Source organism: Cricetulus griseus, chromosome 5 (assembly GCF_003668045.3).
Source record: "Cricetulus griseus strain 17A/GY chromosome 5, alternate assembly CriGri-PICRH-1.0, whole genome shotgun sequence".
NCBI lineage: Eukaryota > Metazoa > Chordata > Mammalia > Rodentia > Cricetidae > Cricetulus > Cricetulus griseus.
In genome coordinates this window covers 122,589,205-122,606,153 of record NC_048598.1, presented here as the reverse complement: position 1 = coordinate 122,606,153, position 16,949 = coordinate 122,589,205, and the positions used below count along the sequence as shown (strand labels likewise).

General features: G+C 47.2%; 1 protein-coding gene across 1 annotated transcript in view; it reads left to right on the top strand.

The window, feature by feature from the left end:
* Positions 1-6,114: 6,114 nt before the first annotated feature.
* Positions 6,115-16,949, top strand: part of Smoc1 (SPARC related modular calcium binding 1) — a 152,713-nt gene continuing 141,878 nt past the window's right edge. Inside the window, exon 1 of the mRNA XM_035445868.1 lies at positions 6,115-6,210. Coding sequence (XP_035301759.1) covers positions 6,115-6,210 — 96 coding nt within the window. The remainder of the gene's footprint in view (positions 6,211-16,949) is intronic.

The following is a 16,949-nucleotide window of genomic DNA, read 5'->3' as shown; positions in this document are numbered from 1 at the left end:
TGAGGTCTGCTAACCACTGTGTAAGTGAGCTCAGGGCAGAACCACTAGTTCTAGATGGCTGTAGCCCTTGTTGATAAGTTAATTTCAGCTGGTGCTGGCTACCTAATTTAGGGGTCCAGTGCTAAGTAGAAATAGAGGCTCCTTGTTAATGAGAAAAAATTCAAGAGAGCAATGGTAGACTACCAAGCCAAGTATGAAGTCTCTGTGATTATACAGTTGTCCTGTTCTGAAGTTGAACTTGACCACAACTTTGTGAGAACCCTTGAGTCAGAGCTTCTCAACGATGCCATTCCCACATTCCCGACCCACGGAAGCAGTGAGGTGACAAGAGCCCATGGTTTTGAACTACAAAGTTTTAGAAGTAAGTTGTTCTGGAGCAATAGATAACTAACTCACAATCCTTTCATGCCTACTTCTGTAAATTAGTCACTAAAGGACTTGAAAATGACAGTCAGAGCTGGGTTGTAGATGGTGATTCTGTTTTTCACGGGCTGCCAGTGGCTAAAGGGTTAGAGATAGCTCAGCAGTCATGGACATAGATCCGTCTTCTCCCATTTCAGTGTCTTTGCGGGTGGTGTTTGCTGTGTCCAGAATGTTCTATCCTTCAACACTTCCCTTAGCTTAAGTTCCAGAGCTTTTTGATCACAGCCACTTCTTCAGGAAACTTGTTACTAAACTTGTAGACCTTTTACACCGAAGTCCCTAAACACCCTGGACCTCTTTGCAGCCCTGTGGAAGCTTGCAATTAGTGATTCAGCTTTGACAACTGGTTGCCTATTATCTATCTTTCTACTAGACTGTTAACTCCTCAAAGTCAGGTACCTACTTGGTTCACATTGTACATGCAGTGCCTGGTGCACAGTAGGGTTTCAGTGGCTTGCCACATTGCAGATGAATTAGGACCGAATGATGGATTTAATCCCAGGATGTGGGAAGTTCCTATACAGGTCATCTTAGTAATTTTTCTACTGCTGTGACAGGACATTGTGAAGGCAACTTGAAAAAGAAAGTGTTTAATTGGGGTCTTGCTTACAGTTCAGAGGGTGAGTCTATGACCATCATGGGAGGGAGTGTCGTAGCAGGCCAGCAGGCATGGCATTGGAGCAGTAGCTGAGAGCTCACATCTGATCCACGGATATGAGGCAGAAAGAGTGAGATACTGGGCCTGTTTTGGGCTTTTGAAACTTCAAAGCCCACCCCCAGTGACACACATCCTCCAACAAGGCCACAACTCCTAATTCTTCTCAAACAGTTCCACCAACTGGGGATCAAGCATTAAAACAAAAACCAATGGGACTGTTCTTTTTTTTTTTTGTGACAGGGTTTTTCTGTGTAGCTCTGAATGACCTGGAACTCACTTTGTAGACTAGGCTGGCCTCCAACTCACAGAGATCCTCCTGCCTCTACCTCCTGAGTGCTGGGATTAAGGGCATATGCTACCACCACCTGGCTAGGTGTTCTTATGCAAACCACCACATTTCACTCCCTGGCTCTCAATGGCTTATAGCCATGTCATAATGTAAAATGTATTCAGTCCAACTTCAAAAGTCCTCATAGTCTTTCACAGTCTCAACACTAAGAGCCCAAAATCAAAAGTATCTCTTCTAGACAAACTATAACTCCCTTTAAAATAAAAATCAAAAAGAAAATTACAAACTTCCAACACATAATGGCACAGAATATGCACCACCATTCCAAAAGGAGGAATAAGGTCATATTGAGGAGACGCTTGGACCAAAACAAGACTGAAAGCCAACAGAGCAAACTCCAACTCCTGCTGTCTGTCAAAGGGCTCACATGGATCTTTAGGTCTCCCATTCCCTTCAGCTCTGTTGACTGTAACACAATTATTTTCCTGGGCTGCTTCCACTCCTCTGAATTTTGCAGTGCCATGGACTAGGTACTTCTAAACAATAGATACTTCTTAAAATTCTGCAGCCTAGGAATTCAAGACCAAGGTTCCAGCCTGGTTGGGTTTTGTTGAAGCCAGAGTGCCAACTTCTCTTCAAAGCCTTACATGGTGAAGATCAGTCAGTCTTGAGAAGCAAACTCTCCTATGATTTGTATGAAGGTACTAATCTCATTTCTATGGGTTCCACTTCTATGACCCCATTTAGGCCCAATGACTCCTTGAAGGTCCTTTTTTTTTCTACATGAAGGGGGATAGGGTTCCATAGATGAATTTTATGGAAGTGGCACACATTTAATACTCATCAGCCCGAGTTGAAGACCTTTCATCTGTCATCTAAGTATCACAATGTTGATAGCCTCTACTGCCAACTGTGTCTCCTTACTTAGTAACCTGTTATGTTTACCTGGATACCTATAGAGTTGTAGTCAAGGAAATAAAATACAGTGTAACTTCTGGTAAGTACATATTCTTCTTTCCTCTTTTTCTTTTTGTTCACTGGAAAACAGATAGGATGACTAGGACTTGAGCCCTCAGGTCTTTGGGGGGGCTCAGGTCTGTAGCACTAGTGGGGAACGGCAGTTTGAAATGTCTTGCTCTTTTGTCCTATTCAGAACAACATGCCGCTCATTCTAGCAAGCACAATGTTCATTGTTAAAGGGGCTCTTTGGACACACACACAGTCCTGCAATTTAACTAAGACAGGGTACAGATATGTACTTGGAGACCTATCTAAGAGTAATGCTTGCATTGTAAGGGGACTCAGAAAGCAAGGTGCTGTATATCTAACAGGCAGGAAGGACTCCTGAAAGCAGTAAGTCCTGGGGGAGTCTGGGGCAAAGTGCTTATATAGTGTCAATGATGTCAGATTTATGTTTGCTTCACTGTTGCAGCCGCAACCGAGCTAAGGTGTCCAAGGTGAGGACTTTTGTCAAAAGCACTTCTGAACTCAATCAGGAATTTGGAATACTAAGACTAAACTTACAGTTTGGTTAAGGTAGGTTATTTATTAGTCTTACTTTGCAAATGAGGCTTATCCACAGAACTTAACCTTACCAAGGTTCTTGCTTGAATAGAACAACAAGTAATATAGAATGAGCAGCATGTTGTTCTGAATAGGACAAAAGAGCAAGACATTTCAAACTGCCGTTCCCCACTAGTGCTACAGACCCGAGCCCCCCAAAGACCTGAGCTATGATATAAAGAAATTATTTTTTCTTCCATTAAAATATCCTCTTGAAAAGAGAAGTCACAAAGGGTAGAGAGTATGACTAAAGCCGGACAGATCAGCTGCCAGGCCAGCTAGATTTATTCTGGGGTCATAAACCTGGCTTCCACGGCAAGACAACTTGTCAACTTTACTTTTTTGCTTGGATCACAAGATTGAGCCCGGTTGGCAGAGAGATTCTGTTTAGGGCTAGGGGTTCTAAATGTCTGAGTCACTCTGGGCTTTGGAGGAGTTGGGAAAAGAAAATGTGTCATAAGAATGGCGACCAGAGTCATGACAGGCCCTGCATGCCGACCAGCAGGGAAGAAAATACTCACTGAGCAAAGTAGCTGGAAAGCAGTTGCTTGTATTTTAAATTAAGCTACATGGTTGAAGGCCAGCCCGATGTCGACTTTTGGACCAGTGACTATTTGGAAATGAGTTTTCTGGCTGGAAAGTAGCATACGGGGTTGGGGATGGAAAGCACTACTGCAATGCTCCCCCTGGGGGCTTTGTACTGCCAGATACCAGGGGCCATCTGAGCATGCTTGCTGACTCCAACAGTTTTCTCAATAATTCCAACACCAGAAGGCCGTGGATCAGCTCCATGGCTGCATGTGGCCAGGTGGCAGTCTGGAGAAACCTACAGACTGCTGCGCCCCTTGTGGGGAAACACTGAAAGTTCATGGGAACTGCCTAAGTGCCTCATGCACACTCGGGGCTGGACAAGTGAGTGTCCCAAGTCCAGCTGGTTAAATCACAAGGACTGTTCCAGGAAGGCCCGACCTTTGCTGCCTATGTCTTCCCCCCTGGTGCTTGTCAAAGCAGAGTCTCCAGAGAAATTCCCAGTGATACAGTGAGAGGAGACTGCACGTGACATAGATAGGATAAGACTCCAAGAGTCCAGCCTACAAAATTGGCTCTGTCATCTAACCAGATGAGGCCACCAGACAAGTCTATCGCATGCATTGCCCGCTGACCTGCCTGTAAAGTAGAAATACTTGCTCTATGTGTAAAATCATCCCAAGCACAAAGAAGCCGTGAAGTAGTAGGCCTTTTTTCTTCATATGTCATTATGAGGGCTTTGCTTACCCCATCTCCTTTAGTCTTGCCAATAACACCTATGGCCTGGATGCTGTTTAAATACTCCCATTTTACAGAGGGGGGAATAGATCTCAGATGAGTCCTGTTCAAGGTTTTACCACTAGATGGCAGACCTGAGACCTCCCCCCTGCCCTGCCCTCCCCCCCCACCCCGTGTTGGTGGTGGGATCTTGCTCTAGAGGCTAATCAAGGCGCGGGCTTCAAGCCTGAAAAATGACGCTTCTTTTTAGAGATGTTCTTTATTTTGTTCGGAGTAACCCTTTTTCTTGCCTGGGCATTTCTGTCTGAGGCCGATGGGGGAGGTGCAAAGCCTTTTGAGCAGAGTGGTGCGTTCTGGTTTGTTGTTCAGAAAGACGGCTGTAGAGTGAGGGTTGTGTGCAGCCAGACGGGTGTGTGTGTGCGTGTCGGCCCCTTGGGAAGCTTGCTCATATAACCGAGAAGGGAACCTGGAAGGGAGCAGAGCTAGTCTTTGTCAGGACCTCTCAGGGCAGTCAGGGAGCTGTGAAGCCTGTGTTTTATTGCACTCTGGTTGGAGAAATGGATCTCTCTCCACCAAGGGACGGGCCCAGACCGGTGGAAACCAATCACAGAGAACCGTGTTCCACATTTGGAGATAATCATGGGTCCCTTGTGAGGAAGGCTGCAGACACCTTGTTGGGTCGAGGAGCTGATGGGATGTAGCTGTGACCATGTCCAGGCTGGCCCCCGGGACCACTGCAGGCAGACCCTCCAGCTGGAGGGTCTGCCTAGGGCCAAGATATCCTCTCCTCTCCAAGGTTGGGTTCCTAGAAAAGATTGCTCCTTCCTCGGAGGTGTCTAGGATTTCTGCTCTCACAAACCACTCCTCCGTTTATGCCTTGTCCTCCTCCCCATAGGAGACCAGGGCTCCTCTGATCTTTTTCTCCAGCGTTGCCAGGCCACAGAGAGGCTAGACTAGAGTGGTAAAACGGGGTTCCCTGGTTCTGATCCCAGGTCACGTGGACCCTAGGGCCACAGGTGCGCATTATCAGACCCTCAGGGGGCCTCATTTTGCCTCTGTGAGACTTCCCAAGGCGGCCGCTGTGGAACTCGGATGCCACGCATAAGGAGATTTTATTTTATTTTATTGAAAGAAGTGAACATCCCCACTCCTCTTTCCAACGAAGGTCACAGCCCACGCTGTGGGCGGCACCCTGGTGGCTTCCCAGGTTGTCTCCTGGTGTTGTGGCCACCGGGAAACATTTCTCAAGGTCTTTGTGTCACTTGGAAAACGGAGCTATTTTCCCCTCCTTTCTGCACGGAGCTGTTGCTACAACTCAAGCAGACGAGCTAACCCGATAAGTGCTTAAGGCTTCCTTAATTAGCCAGATGACCATTCTGGAGGGGCTGAGTCTGCTGGAGCGCTCGGAGGTTCCCAGCGACTCGCCAAGAGAAAGTTGCTCCGTATCCCAGCCTCTTTGCTGGAGTCCACTCGGGCCGGGAAACCAGTGCAGCTCCAAGGTGGGGGGCTGACCACGAACCGCCCCTCTCGTCTCTCTCCCATTGGCTTCCACCTGCCGTAGGGTCGGCTGCTACAGGCCTCTCGACCCGTCAGTCAGCCCCGCCGGGCCCCGCCCCTCCCCTCCCGGGGTTTATAACGGGAATTCCCATGGCCCAGGCTCCGGCATCCAACCTGCTGTGGCCGCGGCCAGGCCGAGCGCAGCAGGCGCCACGCGCAGAGCACACGCTCGCGCTCCTGCTCTCGGACTCCGCCGTTCATGACCGTGACCCCCGGCATCCAGGCTCCTCCAGCCCCTGCTACAGGCTCTCTGGCCGCACCCCGCCGGCGCCAGGGTCGCCCCCGCCCCAAGCGCTTTGAAGCCAGCCCGCGCCCCCTGCCCGCTGCCCGCTAGCGGCTGCCTGGCTCGGCTGGCACCATGCTGCCCGCGCGCGTCCGCCTGCTCATGCCCCACTTGCTGCTGGTGTTGGTGCAGCTGTCCCCGGCCGGCGGCCACCGCACCACCGGCCCCAGGGTAAGTGCGTCTCCCGGCCGCGCGCCCACCTGCGCGGGGAGAGGGGTCTTTGGGCTGTTCATCTATCTACAGGAGGGGGAAGGGAGGTGACAGACCTGTCCCTGACTCTACTGTCTAGTCCCTTGAGGGCCTCTTGGAGAAGTTGCTGAAATAAAATTTCACTGCCCCTCCCTACCCCTGCTCCCCGCTTTTTTTTTTTTTTTTTTTTTTTTTTTTAGCAGCACGGACTCCCACTACCTGTCACCAGTGGGTTTTCTTCCCCCAACTCCTCCCGAATCTTTTCCCTCAAGAACCCCCCAGAGGCGCCTCCTAGGTCGGTGGGAGCTCGGCCTTGGCTGGAGCAGAGCTTCCCCATGGTGTCGCTGCACCGGTCCCCGCACTGGGCTGGCGTTCTTGGCAGGCAGAGGGTGTGTGTGTGTGTGTGTGTGTAGAGGGGGCGGGAGGGTACTCTGCCTAGAGAGTTTTAGGTTACTCGCGAGCCACACAAGGACCTTGTGTTGTTGTTGTTTTAAAAAGCAATTGCCACTCGTAAAACCCACAGCAGATAATTTTAATGCCCCCTCCTGCCGGCTTGGCCCTGGAGGAGTGGCAGGGGTGGGTGGAGAGCTGTGAAGTTCGGGAGGGAAAGCTGCGCAGAATTCCAGAATCTCCTCCCCTGGGTTGGATCGGTTGAACCTTGGTCTGATTGGAGTTTCTGAACCACACAAAATGTGCCAATTCTGTGCACAGGACGGATTGTCCAGGGCATTGTAAAACGGGAAACGGCAGCATTGTGTACATTTCTGGTCTAAATTATTGCTCTCCCTGCCCCCTCCTATTGGTCTAATAAAAAAATTTCACTGCCTTAAAAATGTATTTGTTAAACCACCTAGTGGTTCCTTTGACAATATGTTAGGGAGTCAATCTCTGGGCAAGCACCAGATCAGAGCCTGGACCTCCCGGTAGCAGTCTGCCCGGACCCTGAGGGGAACCACCCTGGGAAAGTAGCAGGGACCTCTGAACAAATAAGGTTGGCTTCTCAACCAAATTGTGCTTTCTTTCCTGAATATCCTCTGGCCCCATTTCCTGAACGGCTAGCCCCATTACCACCTGTCCCCATAGCTGCTTCTTTATTCCTGGCTTTTGCTATGCGGGAATCATCTTTATAGCTGTCCTGCATGGAAGAAAAGCTTTGCAAAACCTGACCAACTTAATGACTGCCCAGATGCCGGGCTGATTACATCTGAGCCCACCTATCACTGGGAGATCAGATTTGCAGCCACTTAGGAAAGAAAAGTGTTTGTCCCCGTGTTGGGCCGGCCCTTGCTTTTATGACCAGATGTGCAACAGCAGCAGTTAAAGTGCGGCAGATTAGATCCAGGGTGTGTCATAAATCCTCGACAGCATTCCCAAAGCTGGGGCAAGTCAGGGCTCCAGGAGCGACTTTTATGGATGCAGATGAGCATGCCTTTTAAATGAAGCTGATGGTTTGATATGAGGGCTCGAAGCTCTTAAATTCTGAGGTCAGGCAAAAGAGAGCCACGGCGTTCCCTCCAATAATTAGGAACAGTCAAGACAGAGATGCAGACCAGAGCACCCCGACTGCAATCTGGATGCCCGCCCACACGAGGGTCGAAAGGAGAGAGGCCCTCCGACAAATGGTGGGGGGCTTGCTTGTTGCTGGGCATGTCTAATGTCTCAAGCCATATGGCTTTCCTTCCCTAACTCCTGGAACCGGAGAAAGCACCTTTTAGGAGAAAGTTAGGATTTTAGGGCAAACAGGCTTTAAGTTTCCCGACAACTTCTTTTAGTTTGTTAATTTGACAAAAGGGATGGAACATAAGCAGGACTTGTAAATAGGTTTGCTCACCCTCTCTCTCTGCCTCTCTCTCTCTCTCTCTCTCTCTCTCTCTCTCTCTCTCTCTCTCTGTGTGTGTGTGTGTGTGTGTGTGTGTGTGTGTGTGTCTTACACAAATTTAGAATGTTCTAAGGAGACACAGCTCTTTTAAAAAATTGTTATTTTTAAGTTACACGTGTATGTGTATATCTGTAGGGAATATGGGCATGTGAGTGTAGCTGATCTCAGAGGCTAGAGGCATCAGATCTCCTGGAACTGGAGTCGTGGGATGCCCTACTTGAGTTCAGAGAACTGAACTTGGGTCCTCTGAAAGAGCAGCCAGTGCTTGTAACTACTGAGTCATCTCTAGACTGGAAGCAACACTCTTTAGGCATGTGTTTCTGTGAGCAACAGTTATTATGAGCAACAGTAAGAGCCACCAGTTACGAACATTTGGGCTTGGCGTTTTATGCAATCTCTTAAGAACAAGAGAGGTGGTCTTTTTAGACCCATTTTGGAGGCAAGGAAATGAAACACGGGGCTGACTGCCTTGTTTGAATTCCACATGGTGTATGTATGGCTCTGAGAGGTTTGCATGGACTAGTGTGGGCTCCCAGTTAAAGGGCAGGATGACTCTGTGAGAAAATTCTAAACCCCAACACACCAGGGGAGGTTGTGGAGGAATCTTTTTCTATCTGTATTGATAAAGGGTTATGTTTGGATTTAAACCCTGCCTCAAGAGATACCATCTCTCTTCTGTGGCTTCTTGGTGGCCCCAGAAACGTGGCTCTGGTTGAGAGCAGTGGAATCACAGGAAGAGCAGAAACATCTGGCTTGTTGCAGAATTCCCTTTGGGCACCCTGAGGTCTTGTCTCCTCTCTTAATCTTTTGAGTGACAGAGGCTTAAGGACTGCCATCTTTCCCAGCTGGCTTTCTAGGAAACTGAGAACATGCCCTTTTGCTTTAAGTATCTGACTCACTAATTGAGCTCCCTTGAGGCCTAGACCCCAGTCCTTGCTCCTGTTTCTGCTTCCTGCCTTCCTTCATAAAATTCCTGACATTTGTTTGACTCTGGAAACCACCAGCTATCAAGTATCAGATTGGAGGCTGCTCTGTAGGAAGCACCTGAGGCTTGGGTCTCTGAGGTCTGAGAGCCACTTGGCTACCTGGGAAGCTGGTCCGGGTTCTTTCAATTATGGAGCAGGCAGTCATTTCTTTCATCTTGCAGAATTTCCTGAAAATGTTTCAGGGGAGAAAGGGGGAAAGGGAGAGGCTGTCACGGGCTGATGAAGTCTGAGTGATGGGCAGGACAAGTGAATAGTCTTTTTAAATCTTCTGTCCACCCTTGAAGATAGGGTGTGGGGTAGGGGCTGAGACTGAAGCCATCTTGTCCTTCCATGTATCCAGAGCTCAATACAGGTCCCAGGCACCTGGTAGAGGTTCACTCTGTCAGTGTATGTGGAATGAAAACTAAAGAGAATGCAGATAAAGAATGTTTAATGATGATCCCTGAGCTCCTCTGGTGCTTGACTATGACCAGAGGCTGGAAACATTTAAGAAATGTGAGAAGCCGGGTGTTGGTGGTGCACGCCTTTAATTCCAGCACTCGGGAGGCAGAGGCAGGTGGATCTTTTTGCTCTACAGAGAATTCCAGGACAGCCGGGCTACACAGAGAGACCCTGTCCCAAAAAACCAACCCACCCCCAAAGTGAGAAATAGGAGACTATGGGAAAGTCAAGGGATGCGAGTCAGAAACTGAGTACATAATTAGTTTAAGTATATTCTTTGCTCCCTGCCCCCCCCCTTCATCAGGGTCTCCGAGAAGGCTTCTGCAGTTCTTAACTTTTGAGTCCTTCTACATCGAACATCTCCTCTTTCCCGGCACTGTTATCCCTTGGGCACTTCATGTCTGATCCTGTCTTAGAAATGAGGAAACTTGCAAGATCCTTGAGGCAGAACAGGGATCCAATTCATCTGTGAGCTGGTCAGACTGGCAAACAGTCAGCTTGTGGGCACAGAGGCTCGTCAGACTGTGTGGGGATGTTCCACTGTCATTTGAAATCACCCACTTACAAACTGGGCTTTCAGTTTTCAGGTTTTTGTTCTCCGCACATGCAGTGACTGTGAGGAGAATGGGGCGGAAGAGGCCGAGTGAGCATCTTGGAGGGAAACGGGCAACCTCCGTTTCTGTCTCCTACTTGTCAAAAGTAAAACAGCTTCTGGGCTGTCTCTTCCCACTGGACCATCCTACCTCAGTGTCTAGACTAGGGTCTTTGCTCCACTTAGATTTTCTTCCTCTTGTCCAGCCCTCTTTTCCACACAAGAGAATTCACCTGAGATGCTGTACCAGGGATAAGGCAAGAACTTGATTTAAACATTTGGGTAGAGCTGATATTTGATTCCTAAAGAAACCAAACTGAAGGGGTTAGGGGAGGGAACTGGCATCTAAGTAGTGCTAGGCACCGTAGCCGGGTTGCTGTCATCTGCCCTTCTGAAGCTGGGGAGTCACATTTGGTGTGGTCTAGCAGTTCTACTCCCAGGCATGTGTGCCTTAGAGAAACTCGGCTGAGCAGGCTGCAACTGTGTGCCATGGTGTTGTGATCACCACAAGCTTGGAAGGAGCCCAGCTGCCCATTAGTTGGTGGTGAGGGGGCGGGGGGATGAATAAACTGGGGTGAATTCACACCATGAAAAATTCTACTCAGGACAAACATAGGAGCAATAGCAACAAGTAAAATTGGTTAGGAGATGGCTCCGTGGGTAAAGAGCTTGCCATGGGAATTTGAGAACTTCAGTTCAAATTCCGAGAGCCCACATTAAGCCTGGTCTGGTAGTGCGTGCGTGTCTGTAATTCTGATGCTCCTATCAAGACATGGGAGATAGGCACAGGAGAATAGCTAGAACCTCTTGATTGGGCCAACTACTGAGGCATCTGTAGTGGCAAAACAAAAAAGAGAGACCCTGTCCCCCCCCCAACAAGGTGGAAGACGAGGACTGACAATTGAGGTTTGTTCTCTGATCTCAACATGTACATTTGCTCTCTCTCTCTCTCTCTCTCTCTCTCTCTCTCTCTCTCTCTCTCTCTCTCTCTCTCACACACACACACACACACACACACAACCACACACACATTGTACATCTACACAAAAGATTGAAGTTGATTTCTCTTAGCAATGTGATATTAAATAAAAGAAGCATACCAAAAGAGGCAGTGTGACATCTTTTGTAAATTTATAAATAACTGAACCTAGAAAAAACCTTTAAGCTGGGTGGTGGTGGCACACGCATCTAATTCCAGCACTCCAGGCAGAGACAGGTGGATCTCTCTGAGTTTGAGACCAGCCTGGTCTAGAGATCAAGTTCCAGGACAGGCTCCAAAGCTACAGAGAAACCCTGTCTCAGAAAACAAACAAACAAACAAACAAACAAACAAACCCAAACCAACCAATCAACCAACCAAAAACACTAACTCCCCCCAAAGAAAAACCTTTAAAGAAATACCTGTAGCTACAAAAAAAAATGAGTTAAACAGAAAATCAAAGTAACATAGATGCTGACTTGGAATGAAGTCATGGGGTGATGGGGTGAAATGGTTAATTTGGTGGGGAAAACATATGGTTGGCTTCAGTACTTTTAGTGAGGAGAAAGGGTGGGCTCCAATCTCTTCACTCAGTTATTAAAGTTCTAATAGCTGATTAAGTAAAAGGTAAACACAGCCCCGCACGAATCAAAGGATGTCATGAGCTAAGGGCTATGATTAATTCAGTTCTTTGCACCCAAGGTCAAATACTAGTTCTCAGGGTCTCAGGTCCTTCCTTCCTTCTGTTTCTCCCCCCTCTTCCAGATGGGCCGCTATCTAACGGATCCCACTGGGGAATGAGTGTTATCATTGATTCAGTTATTGACTGTTTAGACCAGAACAGGCCCAGCCCCCAGCACAGATATGGACATCAGCTGGTTCAGCCCAGGATAATTTTATTGTAGCTGAAGATATTTTTTTTAAAGTTTAATTTTTTTTTAGTAATTTATAAATTTATAGAAGATGCCATGGTTCCCCTTTCGGTGTGTAGGCTAGGATGGGTCTCAACCACAAGCATCTGAGCCCTTAGTTCAGCTGAGGAGAGAGCATCTACTAGCTGGTGTGGCTCCTGAGCTGCTGTCTCTGTGCAGTGGAGGCTGAAGGCCTGTTTCTCATTTGACTGGGACTTTGGGTCCCACCTCCTCCCTTCGCTCCACTTTAGAGGGGCTGAGTTGGATGTATAGCCCTGCGTACAGCAGGTACAGGGTGGCTTTTCTCTCCAGACCACATAAAGATTTATTGTTCAGGCAGCCAAGTTCTGGCACGGCCGCCAGTGGCAAGTCCTGTCAGTGTGGCAGGCCCCCTCCTTCTGTGTTTGTCACTGAGCTGTTTGGAAGAGGACAAGAGTTGAGTTGCTGATGAGAAAATTGATCGGAGCTGCTGCAAAGCCTGACAAACAGGGTTAGCATTGTGCACAGTATGTGCTCTGCACAGCTGCTAGTCACCAGGGGATGAGAGAATTGGGTCTCTACGAATGCTTCCAGTCGTTTCCATGAAGACACACACACCTCAGGTCATTCTATCAGAGAATTGGCTTTTCTTTCAGTCTGACATCATTCCAAACTCAATTGCTAGATCACAAATTAGTCTTCCCTGTGGCCACTGCCTTAGCTCGTTAGGTCTGGAGCTCTGTGGACTTCCCAGTAATGCTTTGGTTGGCTTCCACCTCCCTTTGGGGGCCCAGTGTGGGGCACCCTTCACTCAGCAGAAAAGACGGCTCTGATCTCAGTGGAGCTTTCTCACAGGCAGTATGTCAGGTGACTTGAAACCTGACCAATACCTCATATGAGTGAGCAACCTTGCCCCCCACCCATAAAATCAGCTTATAGGTGGAAGATAAGATTCTATAAGGTTGATATTTCTAAGGCACTGGCAGTAAGAAACCCAGGATTTGTTTTGTATGTGTGTATACACACAAGTGCACGTGAAAGCCAGAGGAGACAACCTTGGCTTCGTCTTTATTTTTTGAGACAGGGTCCCTCACTAGGTTAGAACTTGCCAAGTGGATTTGGCTGGCTGGCCCACGAAGCCCAGGGATCTTCTTGCCTCTGCCCTCCTCAGTGCTGGGGTTACAAGTCATCACCATACCAGGCTTTTTAAAACTGTGGATTCTGAGGGTCAAATTCAGGTCCTGGCTTGCAAGGCAAGCTGGTAGGAATTGAACAACCTGCCCAGTCCTGGGAGAATGGTCACAAGCATCTCTCCTGGACAGAGCCTAGGGTTTGAAATAATTGCTGTGGTTATTCATAATGTGTCTGCTCTCAAATCCCTGGTGTGGGGGAGCGAATAACAGTAGAAAATATGAGGTTGGGGTGCTGGGTGTTAGGAAAGGACAGAGCCACCCACCAGCTCAAAAGCCACGACTGTGGTGCTGTCCAATGGAACAGGGGTCTGACATTAGCCACACCTACAGTGGCTATTAAACACTTGAAATGTGGTTAATAGACCTGTGGAACTAGATTGGGTTTGAAAAACGTATAATAATTACACATAATGAACTTTATTTTGACATTTGCATACATGTATATAATGCATTGTGATCATATTTGCACCGTCATAGCCTTTTCTTGCTCCCCCCATTCCTGCTGGTCCCATTCTTCGTCCCCACTTTCTATGGTCACCCCCCTCCCCTTCTCTTCTCTTCTGTCTCTCTACCCACTGAGTTTAATCCGGTTATTGGCTTACAGGGGTTGCTTACAGGAGCCTGGACACCCTACCGGTGGCTACATCCTGAAGAAAATGTCCGAGCCACCCCCCAGCAGCCATTAAGGGCACTGGTATTTATATCTGTGGGGGGAGTGTGTACAGTCTTACCATCCTTTCCCCTTCCCTGTCCGAATGTTGCTGGGCCCAGTCTTGTATGGATATTTACAATCACGGAGCGCTCAAGAGTGCAGTGGCTTTGTCATGTCCAGATGGAAGTGATCTGTCACTCTCTGCCCCATCCTCCACCTCTTACATGATCTCTGCCTCCCTTTCTTCAGTGTTCCATGAACCCTGGAGGGGGTGACATAGATGTTTGTTTTTGAGACCGGGTCTCTTGTAGCCCAGGCTTTTCATGAATACCCTATGTATCTGAGGCCAGCATTGAACTTCTGACCTACCCATCTTTACCTCAAGTGCTGGAGTTGCAGGCACACACCACTATGCTTGGTTCTGTAATCCACTTTCTTGCCCCTTTTCAGCTTCTGGGAGCTGCTCACAGCCCTTGGTTCATGGTTCCTTCCACCTTCAAAATTAGCAATGATGGTCAAGATCCCCCCACCCCCACTGGGCCATCTTGCTCATCTGCTGCCTCTTGCTGTTTAATGAAGGACCTTGTGATAGTGTCAGGTCTCCTTGGATGGTACAGACTAATTTTTGGTTGTCCAATTAGCATCCTTAATTTCTTGCCACGTAACACAGCTGTATGAGCATCGGAACACAGGCATCCTGAGTGGGGCTTGTTCTGCCTGCCATACTCATTAATGGTCTAGTACAACTGCTGGTCCATGGAAAGCATGCATCAAATGAGGTTGTTATTGTGGCCTGGCCTGTGTCTGCAGTCCCTTATGGTAAAGTTGCTGAATTTTTTTTTTTTTTTTTTTTTCCGGACTCTGCCTTGCCCAATAGCAGGTGCTTAGTGAATGTTTATTGAATAATGGAATTTTCAATAAATGTGGATGGTTTCTTTCTTTATAAAGATATATTGGACAATTAAAAACAAAAGTAAACTGCAAACCAGAATATATGACTCTCTTTGTGCAAAAAGAAGAAAGTCGGTTCATATAGGAAGAGTTGGTGGGTTGTGCTGTGCAGGAAGAGTGCATTTTAGCAACGACTAGACCAGTTTTATGTACTATGAACATCTTTGAATCCTACAAGAAAATAATATGAATTAAAACAGGCATGGGATGAGACACCAGTGCCACTTCTCTGGACCCTCTGCCAAATGCTGCAGAGTCTGCGTTTGTTTGCTCAGAATGCTATCTTCCTTCAGCAATGTTCAAGCCTGTAGTCTTTCTCCTATCACAGCTGCTGGCTATCTTCCCCCTGCCTGCCTAGACCCCCTGAGCTCATGGCAGGCGCAGCAGTTGCTTCCTGTCCCTCTTGTGACTTGTGGCAAGTGTCAGTCCAGGCTGATTCATGGATAACCTGCAGATCCAGTCTACGTCGTTGTTAGCCATGCCCATGGCAGGTCTGCTTTTTAAGGCTAGGAACTATTAGCACCAGGTCTCCTGCTCATTTTGAGCAGGCTTTGAACCCACTCTACTTTAAAGGAGCGTTTTCAATTAATCTCAGCAGGACGTAACTATAAAAATTATTTATTGCTACTGGTGGGAATATAAATTAGTACGATCACTTTGTAGAATTACAGTTGGAGTTGCACACACTTCTTGACCTTGTAATTCTGCCCTGTTATATGCCCTAGAGAAATGCCCTTAAATTTCGTGAAGGGATGTGTTCAAGGATGTTCATAATAGATTTGGTGATAGGGAAACACTGGAAACTAGCTAAATGATTTATCAACAAAAGAATAGAAAAAAAGGCATGGTATAACCAAATAATGGACTATTATATGACACCAAACACAATGATTTAATGATTAAATTGATTAATTTCATTGTAAAAGGAGCTTGAACAATAGTGCAGCGAGGAAGAATGCATAGACCCAGCTACTATTTATATGAAGGTTGTTAAGGTTAAAGGTATTCGAGAAGCCATACATTGTTTAGGGGGTACAAATAGATGTGAAAATGCATGAGAAAAGTAAGGATAATTTTAATATAATGGTCACATTCCTGGTTCTCTAGGGTGAGAGGGTGAGGATGGAGAAGGCTATATTGGAGAGACATAGAAGAATTGCAAGGAATTGGTAATTCTATTTGTTTGTTTGTAATTGTGTGATAAGCACATGTTTTTTTTTTTTTTTTCCATGCTGTGGCTATGTGTTATAAAGTTTTTTCTTTATCATTTTTTTATTTGAATTAGAAACAAGATTGATTTACATGACAATCCCAGTTCCCTTCTCCCTCCCTTCCTCCCCTACCACCCCCCAACTAAAACCCTACCTATCACATATCCTTTCTTCTATTCATCACCTGACTCAACCTTTCTGCTCCCTCATGACCTCTGCATCCTTCCTCTTCTTCCCTTCTCATTCTCATAGCTCCCTCCCCCCTCTTCCCATGCTCTCAATTTACTCAGGGGATCGTGACCCTTTCCCCTTCTCCAGGGGACAATGTTTGTCTCTTTTAGGGTCCTCCTTGTTTACTAGTTTCTCTGGCAGTGTGGAGTGTAGGCTGGTAATCCTTTACTCTATGTCTAAAATCCACATATGAGAGAGTACATATCATGTTTGTCTTTTTGTGATTGGGTTACCTCGCTCAGAATGGTTTCTTCTAGTTCCATCCATTTTCCTGCAGATTTCAAGATTCCATTGTTTTTTTTCTGCTGAGTAGTACTCCATTCTCCATTGTGTAAATAGTACATGGGTTTTAAAGATCGATTTGCATATGTTCAATAACACATAGGAAAGTTCATAAAAGATTACAATGCATTTAGATTGATCACAATAAGTTTGTTTTGATACTAAAAATAATACTTAGAAATATCTTTTTGCCTGTGCATGTATGTGTGTGTGTTTGTATGAGAGTGTGTGATGCATGTGTCATAGTGCATACGTGGAGGTCGGAAGACACCCTGGGATGACGGCTTTTCCTTTCCCCCTTGAGACGAAGTCTCTTGTTTACCACGGTGTACATCTTATCTTGCTATAGAAGCACTGGGATTTTGTGCTCCATCAACTCTACCTTTGGCTGCCTTTTACATGGGTCCTAGGAATCCAAACTGAGGTCCTCACCC